At 42.2% G+C, this 16800-nt stretch overlaps 1 protein-coding gene across 5 annotated transcripts in view; it reads right to left on the reverse strand.

The window, feature by feature from the left end:
- The window catches only part of LOC140481518 (sestrin-3-like), a 178454-nt gene that overhangs the window by 103222 nt on the left and 58432 nt on the right, over positions 1–16800 (reverse strand). The window contains exons 2-3 of one of the 5 annotated variants that reach the window (XM_072577841.1): positions 13279–13341; positions 1255–1338 (exon numbers count right to left, since the gene is read on the reverse strand). The exons of 1 other annotated variant lie outside the window; for it this stretch is intronic. In XM_072577841.1, coding sequence (XP_072433942.1) covers positions 1255–1338; positions 13279–13341 — 147 coding nt within the window. Of the gene's footprint in view, positions 1–1254; positions 1339–13278; positions 13345–16800 lie in introns of all 5 variants that reach the window. 3 more of the 5 variants (XM_072577840.1, XM_072577843.1, XM_072577842.1) reach the window with 3 other exon arrangements.

Raw genomic sequence — 16800 nt, forward strand, 5'->3', positions numbered from 1 at the left:
CACTGCTGCATGGTCTAAAATGGTTATATTCCCTATCTGATGGGTTAGCGTTGAAGCTAAAAGAGTCAGTGGGGCAAAAACATTGATCATTGTATGGCATGTTTGCGGGTTGAAGTAAAATCCCTTCCCTGAGGTTGAAGGCATCACCACATATCCACAAACCCCAAATTCTACATAGATCCACCAACTGTTTGGATTGCAGGGAGATTCCTGAAAGACCGCTTGGCATCCTATCCAGCTTGAGATCCATAAGACAGTCGAAGTCTCCCCTTATAAATAGGTGGTCCACTGAGGGCCATCAGCCTGGAAAGTACATCAGTTAAAAGTTTTAGGGTTGTGTGCTGGGGGGCAGTAGACATTGAAAATGTCGTACTCCTCCCCATGTATTAGGGCCTTGAGGATCACAAATCACCCTTGCTTACCCTTGATTTGGTATATCAATTGGAATGGTCAATTATTCTGTTCAAGGATAGCCACTCATCTGCTTTCAGAATTAAAAGATAAGAAAACCAGCCAAACCCTCCCTGCTGTATCTTTAGATGCTCGTCACTTAGAGAGGAGTTTCTTGTAGCAGACCAACATCAACTCTTCCACCTTCTGAGGCTCAAGAGCACTTTCTTGTAACTGGTAAGTCAGTCCCCTTCATGTTCCAGGTGCATCTAAATGAACTAACCGTATGCAGCCCATGACACCTTGCCCCCACCCCCACCAAGAGGAAGAACCTTATTCATAATGCACTGAATGGAGACAGACATTCTTAAAAATTACAAACACTATCAAAGCAAAAATTCTAATAACTACTCCTAAAACTAAACAAATGAATAACTGAAGACTTTTCCCCTTGCCCACAGGGGGCACTCTCACAATTCACTAACAACTTTATGGCTCCTTCCAGCTGAAGTCACACCCCAAACCCAGGCAAAAACAGAAACAAAAAACATACATCTTCTACACACAAATTAAAAATAGGCATCCAATCCATCCCACTGATATCAACCCCACTTGTTGTCAATAAAAGAAATGACTACCCCAATAAAACAAAAACAGGGACTAGCAAAGACAACAACAAAAAAAAGAAACAATCCCACATATTACAGGAACAAAGCCAGGCACACAAAGTAAACAACAGAACAAAAGGAAATACTATTGTTCATTGTATTTGGCCCAAGCAGTTGGTTTCTTTGCCTTCTCTGCTAAATCCAAATTATGCCCAGACCCTCCATGGCTGAAGCACAATGCTGTTTGGTACCTTACCGAGCATTGAATATTCAAGTCTCTTAGCCTCCTCTTTACTTCATAGTAAGATTTCCTCTTTTGGATCACAGTCCCAGAACAGTCCTAAAAAAAAAAAGATATGACTTTTCCCCCAACATTCTGGAAGCTTCCATAACCATTTGTTTGTCTATGTAACATTGAAATTGAGCTAGGACTGGGCACGGGTGCTGGTCCAACCTGGGCCTGCACACCATGATCCGGTGAGCCTGCTCAACTCACACCTGGCCAGATTCTGCTCCCAGTCCCAGGAGCTGTGGGAGCCAATGCTCCAGGAAGCTTACCAGCTGATCTCCTTCCTTTCATTCTGGAAACCTGATAATGTAGATATTTTCTTCAACCTCGCTTTTAGAGTTTGTCCACCTGTTGGGTTAAGGCTCACATCTGTTTTTTCAGAGCCTGAATCCACCCCAAGAGGATCCCCACAGCATTTTGCTGCTCTACCTCCTCCACACGCTGTGCAAGATATTGATCTTCTGCTTTTGTTGCATGAGCGAGATTGATTCCAGTCTGGCCCAGGACTCCTCCAGTGCTTATTCAATCTGGAGTTTGATGAACTCAGACCAAACTCTGCTACTCTGGTAAGTTCAAAGGCACATCCTTGGGAGTCAGTGCAGCGGCCACAGGCGTGTCCATTGCTACAGGGGTGTGCCCTGCATGTTGTGATCCATGCAGCCCCTTCCCTTTAGGGATCTTCCCTGAACATCAAAAAGTGATATTTAGAAATTCTGGGGACTGCCAATTTTTAAATGAAAATGGCTCATGAGGGTGAAAGCACCACTTTGCCTGGATTGTGCTGCAGAGCTCAGTAAGGCAGACCTGTTAGATCACTGGCACCTTGAATCCCCAAAATTATGATTTTAATCTTGACAAGAACCCCCAGTTCATGGACCAACAAAATTCACTCAACTGTATGGCTCCTTCCAGCTGAAGTCACACCCCAAACCCAGGCACAAAACAGAAACAAAGAAAACATACATCTTCTGCACACAACATAAAAAGTAGGCATCCAACCCATCCCACCCATATATCGACCCCACTTGTCAAAAAAGAAATGACCACCCCTAATAATTAAAAAAGGACGAACAAAGACAACAAAAAAAAAGGAAAGAAGAAACATGTCAAGGAGACAGCCAAAACCATAACATTTTATTTAATTTAAAGACAAGTGTAAGGCATTACATTCCAGATATGATTCAATTCATCCAATACTAGGCTTTAAAACACACTTTTTACAACTGTTAGAATACAAACAAAAGCAGCATACTTTTTATTGAAATGGAAAAGTAATATATTATTTTAGAAAGTTTATTATTCAATGTTCCAATGCAGTAGCATCCCATAAATATACCTTTGGCAAAGGCAAATTCAACAAAATGGAATTTCTTCATGTGCCATCTCCTCCAGTCCAGGAAAAAGGAAAAACCAAACAAAACAATTTAGCAGTAAGCCTTATCAGCTTCAAATCCCCAACTGAAAGCAAAACTAAAACCTCAGGTCTGTGTGAATCTGACTCCATGCACTCATTCTTTTGTTTAATTCAAAAATAAACACAAAGGGAGCTCATAGCTGTGTACCCATTGCTTCAGAAGCAGACACTACAGTGGCAACAACTCTCTGCAAACAGAACAAATCAGACCAGTGAGACTTGACGTCAGTCGTGGAAGAGATATAGATTCCATAATCAAGCATTTAAGGTAGAGCATACAGAGAATACAGTGGTAGAATCATACACAAACAACACATACTTACACAAGGGAAATCATGCTGGACAAAACTACTGGAATCCTTTAAGGGTGTAACTACTAGTGTTGATCAGGAGAGCCAGTGGATATGGTTTATTTGAACTTTCCGATAGCTTTCGATCAAGTCCCACATAATATAGAAAATTAAAGTAAGTGGAATTGAGCTAGTGCACGGATATGGACAGAAAAGTTGTCCGCAGACAGAAAACAAAAGAGAGCAGGAATAAGTGAGTATTTTACTGATTGTTCATTGTCAGGCAGACAATACTGCAGGGTTCAGTACTAGGACCCCAGGTATTCACAATGTGTTCATGATTTAGATGGTGGAATTAAATATAATGTCTGCAAATTTTGAGATAACACAAAGCAAGGTGAAAGGGAGAGTTGTGAAGAGGATGCAGAAATGTTGCAATGTGATTTGGCAGAGGCGCTGATGTGGTATAAGGTGTATAAATGGGAGGTTTTTGACTTTGGTAGAAAAAGGAGGAGGCAGGTAATTATGTGAATGGCTGTGAATTGAAAGAATGGAATGTTCAACAAGACCTGGGTCTCCTTGTGCACCAGTTGCTGAAAGCAAGCCTGTAGGTGCAGCAGGTAGTAAAGACACTAAACTGTATGTTGGCCTTCATAGCAATACAATTCGAGCAAAGGAGAAGGATGTCTTGCTGCAATTATACAGAGTATTGGTGAGGCCACACCTGGGAATAATGTATGCAGTTTTGGTCTCCTTATCTGAGGAAGGCATGTTCTTGCTAGAGAGGGAGTGCAGTGAAATTTTACCAAATTAATTCCTGGTATGGCTAGCAAGACCACATATGAGGACAGCTTAATTCAGTTAGGATCATATCCACTGAAGTTCAAAAAAAATGCAGGATTGAGTTGAGGAAATCGCAGAACCTACAATTTCTTTAAATGGATTAGGTAAGTTAGACACAGGATAGATGTTCCTCATGAGAGGGGAAGTCTGAAACTTAAGCTTTGACCCTTCAAGGGGTAAGTCTTCAGACAAAATCAGGAGAACAGTCTTCACTCAGGGTAATGAGCTTGTGGAGTTCATTACCACAATACAGTTGAGGCAAGAACACTTGTTTTATAAAAAGAGATAGAAATAGCTCGCATCCAAAAGGATGAAGAGATGGTTAGCACTGCTGCCTCACAGCGCCTGAGACCTGGGTTCAATTCCCGCCTCAGGCGACTGACTGTGTGGAGTTTGCACGTTCTCCCCGTGTCTGCGTGGGTTTCCTCCGGGTGCTCCGGTTTCCTCCCACAGTCCAAAGATGTGCAGGTCAGGTGAATTGGCCATGCTAAATTGCCCATAGTGTTAGGTAAGGGGTAGATGTAGGGGTATGGGTGGGTTACGCTTCGGCGGGGCGGTGTGGACTTGTTGGGCCGAAGGGCCTGTTTCCACACTGTAAGTAATCTAATCTAATCTAATCTAATATGAAGGAGGGTGGCGAGATTAGAGGATTGAGCTTGATGATCTGCCTGGATTACCTGGATGAGTACATGAATAGGAAGGGAATAGAGGGATGTGGATCCTGCAGGTGAAAAGTAGTTTTAGTATGGAAGAGCACAAAATGTGCTGGCACAGACTTGGAGGGCCAAAGGGCCTGTTCCTGTGCTGTAGTGTTCTTTGTTCAGCCATAAAAGGCTGAGCAGGCTCAAGGGGTCAATTGGCTTTGATCTTCTTGATATCATGACCACTCTAAACTCATCCTCTCAGCCAGTCTCATTTTTTGACTCTTAAGTTGACAATGCAACTTGTTCATGGTCCTTACATAGTGCCTTACACATGAGCGGCACGGTGGTTAGCACTGTTGCCTCACAGCACCAGAGGCCCGGTTCAATTCCCACCTCAGGCACAGGTGTGGAGTTTGCACATTCTCCGTGTCTGCGTGGGTTTCCTCCGGGTGCTCCGGTTTCCTCCCACAGTCCAATAACATGCAGGTTAGACGTTTTGGCCATGCTAAATTGCCCGTAGTGTTAGGTGAAGGGGTGAAATGTCTGGGTGGGCTGCGCTTCAGCAGGTTGGTGTGGCCTTGTTGGGCCAAAGGGCCTGTTTCCACATCAAGTAATCTAATCTAAACCATCTGTTTCAAGAAGAATTATGCCTTTTCTTCATTTACATTCCAAATTCTCTAACTGACTTTGCTCTTCTCTCGCTTGAAAGCTGTTCCTTCATTTCTGGGGATAAGCTGGCCACCAATATCCCTGTGCAAAAGTGAGGACTGCAGATGCTGGAAGTCAGAGTAAAGATCAGTGTGGTGATGGAAAGGCACAGCAGGTCAAGGTGGCATGAAGGACTTTTACCCGAAACGTCAATTTTCTTGCTAGTTAGATGCTGCCTGACCTGCTGTGCTTTTCCAGCACCAATGATCCCCACCAATACCCCTTATAAACCACTGACTCCCAGAATTATCCCAACTACACAGGAGAAAGGGAGAGGGAATTTATGGGTTCCATTTCATTCACCCAGTTATCAAATCGGTCACTTCTTTTCCCATGATGCCATATTCCATGGGTGGGGGAGAGCGCGAGAGAGAGCGCGAGAGAGAGAGCGCGAGCGCGAGAGAGAGCGAGCGAGCGAGCGCGAGAGAGAGCGAGCGAGCGAGCGCGAGAGAGAGCGAGCGAGCGAGCGCGAGAGAGAGCGAGCGAGCGAGCGCGAGAGAGAGCGAGCGAGAGCGAGCGAGAGCGAGCGAGAGCCAGAGAGAGAGAGAGCGCTGTGGTGCCATTGCCGACCATGTTGTGCACTTCCGCCATCAACTGTTCCATTCCACATGGATAATAGGGGCCTGCTTTAAACCCACAAGTGACTGCAAAGTACTATAAGCCATCAGTTTTACCATATCCCTCATCCTTCTTGTCAATATTCCTGAAGGTCTGATTCTCCAACAATTTCTCACCCTCAATATTTGCCCATTTACCACCTCCCTCCTCAATTTACCCACAATTCATTTAGATCTCATCTATCATATCCCTTGCATACAACATGGTCTCCTCTACATTGGGGAGATGAAATGCAGACCCGACGACTACTTTACCTAACACTCCCACTCTGAAAGAGTTTCTAGTTTGTTTGCACGAGAACATTAGTCTCAGGCCAGATACAGTACTCCAGCAAAGCTCAACCCAAGCTGCAGGAACATCTCATTTTACCCCAGATACATTACAGCCTTCAGGGCTCAAGATTAAGCTTACCAAGCATGAATACCTGTGTTCATCACCCACAGCCCAGGTGCGGTTCTGTATTAATTGCTCCTAGCATAGCCAACCTTTTTTAACTATACAAACTTTGCTGACACTTAGTCAGCATTAACTTCTTCCTAGCCTACTATCAGTAATCTCGTTCTGAATTAATGGTGCTGGAAGAGCACAGCAGTCCAGGCAGCATCCAAGGAGCAGGAGATGCTGCCTGAACTGCTGTGCTCTTCCAGCACTACTAATCTGCAAAAATATTTTTACACCTGTCACTACAAAAAGTGACCCCAGTCATCACAAATGGCAACATTTTAAAATGGAACAGCTAGGAGAAAGTGAAGACTGCAGATGCTGGAGATCAGTAGAGTGTGTAGTGCTGGAAAAGCACAGCAGGTCATGCAGTGTCTAAGGTGCAGGAGAATAGACGTTTCGCCTGCCTGAAACGTCTATTCTCCTGCTCCTCAGATACTGCATGACCGGCTGTGCTTTTCCAGAGAGAGACACACACACACACACACACAAAAATGGAACAGCGATTGGTACAACCTATTTATAGCCCTTAATCACCTTCACTGTGACTTGAAGTTGCTGTCCTCTGTTGGGAATTCATACGCTCAAACATGCAAAACACTGGTAAAGATGAAAGTTTTTCAATACTTTCTGGATTGAAAAGTACTTACTATATGGTGTCCTAGAAATAAAATCAACAGTTTAATTTACATTAGAGTTTACCTGCTGCTGAAAGACAGTCAAGTGTCTTTGGAGAGAGATTTGAGAGAATAAGAGGCAAGTTTTATGGTTCTTTATTATTGGTAAAATCTAGCTTTGAAAAGACATTGAAAAAAAACAGTTGCAACCATTTCTGGACTAGTTTGGTTTTACAGTTCAAAATAGTCAAGGGGAGGGGGGGGGGGGGGGGGGGGGGGGGGAGAAAAATGGGCTTGTAGCAAACGCAAATCTCTCTCTTGGTATAAGTATTGTGGTAACCTGTTAGAGAGTTTCCATATCTCAATATATTGACTATCCTAAAGAAACTACATCGATGAATCGTGATCACTTTCCAAGGACTTCAAACCAGTTTGATTTTCATCCAGACTGAAATTTCATTTGCAAGGCCTTTCATCAGTCTATGACTTTCAGCAATTCAATTTCATCAACGGGAAACCCAGTAGAACACAAGTCATTGCATTGGTGTGTGGACTTTTATAAAGAAAGAAAGATATTTTTCCCAATTTGCCCTATTTTCAAGAAAAAGGCATTACTTCTATGGTGACTGTTGCCTTTTTAAATTGAATGTAATTTATGTCTATATTTACAATTAAGGGGTTTTAATTTAAAATCACAGGTCGTAACTTAGATACTAACCAGTGTCTGCCATTTGTTTTAAGAATAAGATTGTGTTATAATAAATTTATTATTGTGTGTGTATTAAAGAAGCCTGGTGAATGTCTCTTATTCTGGACATTTCAGTGACAGAAACATTCCAGTACTTCCACTAATGGTTTGACTGGAGTAGTAGTGGGGGTTTTGTTTTTCAAAAAAAATTATTCCTAAAGCACCTATTTTAGTTCCATTCTCACCTATCACATTTATGATCAGATCATTTTTAGTCAAGTGTTTTCTTCTTACTTCCACACCATTTTATCTCAGTCTCCCAAAAGTCTTTGGCATTCTTCTTCAAATGTATATTTCATCACAAACACCAGGAACCTATACAGTATTCTATGGATGTCCAACTCTATTAATCTGCCAGTATCTCTTCCATGTCAAGGTGATCCATAAAAACGTACACAATCTTGATAAGCAGGTTTTTAAAACAAAACTAGAACCTGAAGTCTCTGGCACGGTCACAAACTCCATAGCTTTGCCACCTACACCATCCTCATTCACAACTGTTTTAAACTGGAGTCGTTTTTCCAATTGCACAACCACTTCAAAGACCAACTTCCACCTTTAGATTATTGTTTACTTACTTATGACTCGGTAAAGAGAGGAACCGTGATTATCCAAATATCAACTCTCCGAAGGAGATAGAGGTCCCGACAGAAACATTACATCAAAGAAGTGCGCCCAACACTGATAGTGTCCTTTGTTTACAGTGATTAAAAGTGCTACCAAGAACAGTCCTGGACTGATCGGAGCGCAGGCACAATCTACACACTTACTAATGAGAGCATCAACATTTTCCTCTGATCATTTATAGATAGTAAACAGAGGACCTACGACTGATCCTGGATGGAACTCCTGCCCTCCCTCTCGTTCCACACTTTCCCTTGAGTTCTCCCCAGATAAATCTAACATTGCCCTGTACAGGGCAGAGGTTGAACCTGTCAAAAAGTTATAGTAAAAAGGAGGTGCCTGTGCGCTGTTTGGAGACTCACCCACCCTGTGGATGTGGATGTAGTTTATATGGAATTTAGTAAGGCATTTAATAAAATCCCATAGAACAAATTGGTACAAAAACTAAACTCACATGGAATTTGGAGTGGGCTGGCTCAAGGAGTACAAAACTGGCTTGGTCATAGAAAAGGGTAGCAGTGGATGGATGCATTTCAGAATGGAGCCAGGTAACTAGTGGTGATCCATGGGACCAGTCGTAGGTCCTCTGGTGTTTACTATATATAAATTAGAGGAAAATGTGGATGCTCTCATTTGTAAGTTTGCAGATTGCATGAAGACTGGCAGCGTTGATGGTAGCAATGATGATTAAAGATGATATAACATAATATAGATGGATTAGCAACTTGGACACAAATGACAGATAGAGTTTAATCCAGACAAATGCGAGGTGATGCATTTTAGAGGATCAAATTTAGCTATGAAGTATAGAGTAAATGATAGAACCCCTGGGAACATTAGCATACAGAAATATGGGCATACAGGTTCACAGTTCCATAAAAAAAGTGGCAAAAATGATTAAGACGACATATGGGATATTTGTCTTCATCAGCCAAAGCATGGAATACAAGAGTTTTTAGACCCATTTGGAGTAACGTGTGCAGTTTTGGTCACCACACCACCAGAAGGATCTGGAAGTTTTGGAGAGAGAGTGCAAAGAAGCTTCATCAGGATGTTGCCTGGTCTGGAGGGCATTGGATATGAGGAAAGGTTAAAATGACTAGGATTGTTTTCACTGGAAAGATGGTAGCTGAGGGGAGACCTGATTGAGATCCACAAAATTATGAGATGCATAAGGATAGAAAAGGTCCCCCAGGGCCAGATGGCATATACCCAAGGTTATTACAGGAAGCAAAGGAAGATATTGCTTCACCTTTGTATTCTCACTGTCCACTGGAGTAGTACCAGATGATTGAAGTGTAGCAAATATTATTCCCTTATTCAAGAAAAGAATAGGGATAATCCTGGAAATTACAGACCAGTCAGTCAGTGGAGGCAAATTATTGGAGAGGATTCTGAAACAGGATTTATGATTACTGGAAAAACAATAAGTTTGATTAGAGATAGTCAGCATGGCTCTGAGGGGCATAAGGGCCTCACAAGCCATATTGAATTCCTCGAGTATGTGACAAAACACATTGATGAAGGTAGAGCAGTGGATATGGTGTACATTGATTTTAGCAAGGTGTTTGAGAAGGTCCCCCATGGTAGTTTCATTCAGAAAATAAAGAGGCATGGGATACAGGGAAATTTGGCTGACTGGATACAGAATTGGCTGGCCCATAGAAAACAGAGGGTGTGTTAGGAGATGGAAAGAAACGAGCTCAGTGACCAGTAATGTTCTGCAAGGGATCTGTTCTAGAACCACTGCTCTGAGAATTTTATAAATGACTTGGATGAATAACTGGAAGGTTAGGTTAGTAAAGTTTGCCAGATTTGGGAGGAGTTATAGATAGTGTGGAAGGCTATTGTAGATTGCAATGAGACATTGACAGGATGTAGAGCTGGGCTGAGAAAATGGTAGAAGGAATTCTATGTGGAAACAAGTGATGGTTGAATTGGAATGCAGAGTACAAGGTTAAAGGCAAGATTCTTGGCAGTGTGGAGGAACGGAGGGATTTTGGGTTCAGTGCCCACAAAAGTTACCACCTAAGTTGATAAGGTTATTAAGGTGGCATACAGAATGTTGGCTTTCATTAGCAGGGGAATTGAGCTTAAAAGGAGAAAGTGAGGACCGCAGATGCTGGAGATCAGAGCTGAAAATGTGTTACTGGAAAAGCGCAGGTCAGGCAGCATCCAGGGAGCAGGAGAATTGACGTTTCTCCTGCTCCTTGGATGCTGCCTGACCTGCTGCGCTTTTCCAGCAACACATTTTCAGAATTGAGTTTAAGACCATGAGGCCATGCTGCAGCTCTATAGCCCACACTTGAAATATTGTGTTCAGTTCTGATCACATCATAGGAAGGACGTGGAAGGTTTAGAGTGAAGATTTGTCAGGATGCTGCCTGGACTGGAGAGCATGTCTTATGAAGAAAGGTTGAAGAAGCTTGGACTTTTTTCATTGGTGCAAAAGGAGGATGAGAAGTGACTTGACAGAGGTGTACAATATGACGAGAAGCATAGATAGAGTGAATAGTCAGACTTTTTCCTAATATAGAAATGGCTATCACAAGGGGATATCATTTTAAGGTGATTGCAGGAAGGTCGAGGAGAGATTTCAGAGTTCTTTACAAGTGGATATGTGAAATGCACAGTCAGCTGTAGTAGTAGAGTCTTCTACATTACAGACATTTAAGAGATTCGGATAGGCACATGGATGACAGTAAATTTAAAAAAAAGAAAGAGTCTGTTAGTTTGATCTTAGAGTAGGATAAAAGGTCAGCACATTGAGAACCGAAGGGCCTGTACTGTTATATATTCCTAGATAGGGAGGCATGTTCCCAGGTTGAAGTTTCAAATTACAAGGAGGCACAGGTTCGAAGTGAGAGGGGAAAAAGGTTCAAGTGAGACACGTGAGGGATATTTCTCCTGCAGACAGTGGTAGGAGCTGAGAAAGCACTGCCAAAAGAGGTGGTGAAAGTATGCACGCTGACGATAGTTAAACGGCATCCGGATGGAGCTATGAATGGGGAAGCAAGAGAGGGTAGAACGTTACAGCGCAGTACAGTCCCTTCAACCCTCAAAAGTGGTGCCGAACTGTACAACCAGTCTGAAGCCTATCTATTCTACACCAACCCATTTTTCATCCATATTTATTGGATGATAATTTAAATGCCCTTAAAAAGTTGGCAAGTCTACTGTTGCAGGTAGTGCATTCCACGACCCTATTATTCTGAAGAAATACCTTCAATTCCTGTCCTATATCTATAACCCTCAAATTTATAGCTATGCCCCCTCATGCTATCCATCACCAGAGTTAAAAAGCTCCCACTGTCCACCCTATCTAACCCTTTGATTATACAAGTTTCAATTAAGTCACCTCTCAATCTTCTTCTCTCCAATGAAAACTGTCTAGTCCATCAGCCTTTCCCCATAAGGGCTTACCTCCATACCAGGCTACATCCAAGTCTCCCCAAACCCTTTCCAAAGCTTCCACATCCTTCCTATAATGCGGTGACCAGAACTGTACACAATACTTTAAGTGTGGCCGCACCAGAGTTTTATACATGACCCAGTCACTCAAACTCCATCCTTCTACCAATAAAAGCTCACACACAGTATGTCTTAACAACCCTAATCAACCTAGGTGGCACCTTTCAAGGCTCTGTTCACCAAGAATCTTATTAGCCCAGTACTCAGCTTTCCTGTTGCTCCTTCCATCTGCCATCTCCTTCCATTTGCCATCTCAGCCCAGCTCTGCAACTGATCGGTGTTCCTTGCAACCTGCGACACTATCCACATCTCCACTGACTTCAGTGTCTTCCACAGACTTGCCAACCCATCCTTCTATGCCCTCATCCAGGTAGTTATAAAAAAGGACAACCAGCAGTGGGTCCAAAACAGATCCTTGCAGTACACCACTAGTAACTGAACTGCAGGATAAATATTTCCCATCAACCACCAGCTTTTGTCTTCTTTTAGCTAGCCAATGTCTGATCAAAACTATTAAAAATCACCCTCAATCCCATGCCTCTACATTTTGTGCAATAGCCTACTGCAGGGAACCTTATCAAACACCTTACCGAAATCCACATACAACACCAACTACTTTACCCTTATCCACCTGTTTAGTCACTCTAAAAGAACTCAATAAAGGCTTGAGGTATGACTTACCCTTCACAAAACCATGTTGGCTATCCCTGATCAACTTATTCCTTTCTAGATGATTATAAATCCTATCTATCTATATCTTAGAACCTTTTCCAACACTTTACCCACAATTGAAGGCAGGCTCACTGGTCTATAATTACTCCTTATGCACTTCAATCCCATCTAGTCTAGTAGCCTATATCTCAGTATCCTCCTCGGCAAGGTTGTCTTTTTCTAGTGAATACTGATGAAAGCTATTCATTTAGCGCTTCCCCTATCTCCTGACTCCACATGCAATTTCCCAGTACTATGCTGGATTGACTAGAGTTAAGATTAGGGCCATTTTTATTCCTGATAAACCTATAGAAATCTTTAGGGTTTTTCTTGCTTCTGCCAACAAATTCTCATGTGCCCTCCTTGCTCTTCTTTGCGCTCTTTTAGGTCTTTCCTGACCAACTTTTAACTCTCAAGCTCCCTAACTGACCCTTCATGTCTCATTCTAACATAAGTCTTTTTTCCCTCTTGAAAAGCAATTCAACTTCTTTAGTGAATCATGACTTCCTCATTTAACCACTCCCTCCCTGCCTGACACATACATACTCAAAGGGCATGTAGTAGCTGTGTGGATATGGACTGGAGGACAGAAGCCTCGTATTTTTGTTTAGTTAGGACACGATGATCAGCACAGGATTGGATGGCTGAAGCACCTGTTCCTTTGCTGTACTAGCATCAATGCAGCCATGTGTTCAGATGCCTTAGTCCCACGTTCTTAAAATTGCCATATATACACACACTCTACTGACCATGCTAAAGAAGCTCACATAAAATTAATCTTATTATTCATAAAAAGTTCACAAACCAAGCCCTTCAAAAATGTTGACTACTTCGAATATTAGTTAATGTTAAAAAAACTGACCTCTTTCTCTGGTATGAAAGCAGTTGGCCCAGTTGTTACAGGCTGAGGGGCCCTCACCTCTTTCTGCTGATGAAAAAAAAATGTAACTGTTTAGTGTCATTGCTGAAAGAATTTAAAAATTGAGATTGCTATACATTATAGAAACAATTGCTTTGTACTCACGAAAACAAACATTTCTTGCCTAAATTATTTACAAGTTTCAGAAAACAGAATAATGTACTGACACAAGTGGAAAGATTTTTAAAAGGGCAGGAGATTCAGAGGGGTCTGGGAAAAACACCATCACTCTGTGGGTGTTGTTAATCTGGACTGCACTATCTGGGAAGTGCAGAGAGGCTGGGACCCTCCACTATTTTAAAAAAAAGGTTTGGATGAGCACTTCAAAACACCATAAAATGCAAGGATGTAGGACAAGTGCAGGAAATTAGGATTAGTGCAGCTTTAGTGGTTATGTCAAGTCAGTGCAGATTCAATTGGGCAAAGGGCCTTTTCTGCACCATATAAAATCTATGATTGCTGTAAAGATTCTGCCATCCACATCATATTCTTTACAATACCTTACTAATCCTTCACCTTGGTTTTCAGGTTTCTGGTTTCAAGAATGCCATTTTTACATTCATCCACTTCAATGCAACTACTTCACATATTTTGTGCATTAAAAAGTTACTACACATTGCAAATTTCATTATCCACTAATCAATCTATAGCACATTGCATTTTCTCAGTGCACAACCATGAAGGAATACGATATGTTTCCAACAATTTCTTCAGAGATTTAAGAACATAATAAAGAAGGTTGTTAACTGTTGGATATCATAATTCAATTGTGCCAGCAGCAAATCGGTTCAAGGGATGGTGGTTTCTCTGGATGAGAAGGCACTTGGTCAGGTAAAAAATGACTTTCTTTTAAAAATATATACCCTGGAGTGGTTTGGCCTGGGTGAAGTGCTTACTGGTGTTGGGCAAGGGTTTTGGGGGCTGGGGGGAAAAAAAAAAGAAGAGGTAGAAAGAAGAGAAGGGAAAACAGTTATCCTCTGGTGGTGGTTCTCACTAATGGTATAAAAAGTTTGAATTTTAACATTGGTAGGGGCAGTCAGCAAGGGTTGTTCCCATTCACCTTTGCTCTTCACTTTGGTGACTGAGCAATTGGCAGGGGCCATGCATGGGGACCCTAATATAGTTGCCCCAAAAAACATTGGGTCCAAGATGCAGAAGATTACATTATATGCAGACGATGTTCTCATTTTTTTTTCCTCGAACCTGGCAGTTTCAGTGCCCTATTTGATACAATGTATATTAATTCATTGGCTCTTCCTCTGGTTAGAAGATTGATTTTTCCAAGTTGGAGGCTATGCCTATTGGGGGGGGGGGGTGTTGGGGGAAGGTTGGCTTCAGGGAATACCGGATTTTGAAGGTGGATTGTCCTTTAAGTGGGCTTAAGTAGGTTTTCTTTACTTGGGCCTCTATCACCCCTATTTTCGGTCAGTTATTAAAGGCTAATTTTGTTCCGTTGTTTGACAAGATTGAACAAGAGCTTCAAAAGATGAGTTTTGGGGGAGGGGGGGGGGGGGGTCACTTCCAATATCATGGTCGCATTGGTCTTCCTCCTTATTGTGCCCTTTACAGATGCTCCTTTTGCTTTTTCCTAGGCATACATTTCAAAAATTGAATGGCTTGTATAGTTCTTATTCAGCACTATAAATGGCCCTTATTGGTTTAGATTAGATTGGATTCCCTACAGTATAGAAACAGACCCTTCAGCCCATTAAGTCCACACCAAACCTCTGAAAAAGTAACCCACCCAGACCCATTCCCCTACCCTACATTTACCTCTGACTAGTGCACCTTAACACTAAATGGGCAATTTAGAATGGCCAATTCACCTGACCTGCACTTTTTTTGGGATTGTGGGAGGAGGCCCATGCAGACACTGGGAGAATGTCTATGTAGAGTTTGCACAGTCGCCAGAGGCAAGAATCCAACCCAGGTCCCTGGCACTATCAGGCAGCAGTGCTAACCACTGAGCCACTATGCTGCCCTTTTATAAGCTTGTGAAGATGCAATTGCCCCAGGGTTTGGCAGGAGTGGACCTCCCAGCCATTATGAGCTCCCTCCAATTTTTTGTAAACGATTGAGCCTGTGGGTTCAGTGTCAACATGGTTGGACATTGAGATCTCCCAGGCAAAGTGTCCTCTTATCAATGTTCCAATTGTTACGAACACTGTCAAAGCATGGAGGACAGTGAAGCAGATTAGAGACTTTATTCTAAAGGAGACCACGCTTTTAATAGAGTGCAAAAGATCAGAAACAGAAAAAAGGGCACTTCAGGCTAAGAGCCCTCTTTCAGCAATTCTATCACTTACTGGTTGGGGTGAGGGTGGCGGTTCCTCAGGCAATACAGCATTTATGTGAACTGGGAAAGATTTATGAGTGGAGATCACTCCGGAAACAGAGAATGCAAAGAGGATTTTTGATTATGTAACAGGACCCATGTTATGCAGTTAAAGATTCTTCATAGGGCTCATCTGACCCTGGATCATCTTGCAAAATTTAAATAGGGAGCATCCTCAATGTCAAGATTAGAGTGCTGCTGGAAAAGCACAGCAGTCAGGCAGCAACCGAGGAGCAGGGATCAAGAATCCAGTTTTTTCAGCACAAATCTAATTTTGACTAAATTTCCAGCATCTGCAGTTCTCACTTTCACCTAGCATTCTCAATGTGTCCCAGTGTAAGATAAATATAGGTACCAACATTCATTGTGGTCCTGCCACAGGCTCTGTGCATACTGGAGCACTGTGGCAGGAGTAACAGAAAGGGTCGCAGGGATCAAAAAGTCAAAGTAGACTTGGTCTCCATGTTCATGGGTCTGCTAAGTTTACCTCCCTTAGATGTAAATGGGGAAGGTTTTAAACATTTTCACTTTTTGTGAAAGGCTTCGAGATCACCTTTTCTCCCCACCAGGGTCTGTCAGGGTGGCATAAGCTAAATATGGGAAAACATTCCTTTGGACTCTCTCAAATATGGTGCACCAGAAATGGACAATTTTTATAAAGACATGGCAGCCTTTTTTGAATTATTAGGAAGCAGATCTGTCTGCCATTTTAAATAGTGATTTTGTCTAGCCATGATAGTTTGGTTTAATAAATCTAATGCCCTGAGGGGATGAATTTCAAACAAATGTGGGTTTAATATTTGATGATCTCAAAAAAAAAGGTTGAGATGCTGGAGTGACAATATTTATTGTGCAGCTTTGATTTATTTCATATAGTATTGGTTTGTTTGTTTTTGTTGTAACGTTACATTTTGATTTTTTTTTAAAAAAGGAAAATGTTTGTTAATAAAGATTTTCTAAAAAAACTTTAAATAGTTAACCACAAGTCACTGAAATAAAGGAGGGTGCAAAGGCCTGGAAACGAGAGAGAGCGCGTGAGTGAGCGAGGGCACGAGGGCATGGGAGCGAGAGGGGGAGAGCACACAAGAACAAGCTATGGGCTGATTAGCCTGACTTGGTCATTGGTAGGA

This window comes from Chiloscyllium punctatum, chromosome 9 (assembly GCF_047496795.1).
Source record: "Chiloscyllium punctatum isolate Juve2018m chromosome 9, sChiPun1.3, whole genome shotgun sequence".
Lineage (NCBI taxonomy): Eukaryota > Metazoa > Chordata > Chondrichthyes > Orectolobiformes > Hemiscylliidae > Chiloscyllium > Chiloscyllium punctatum.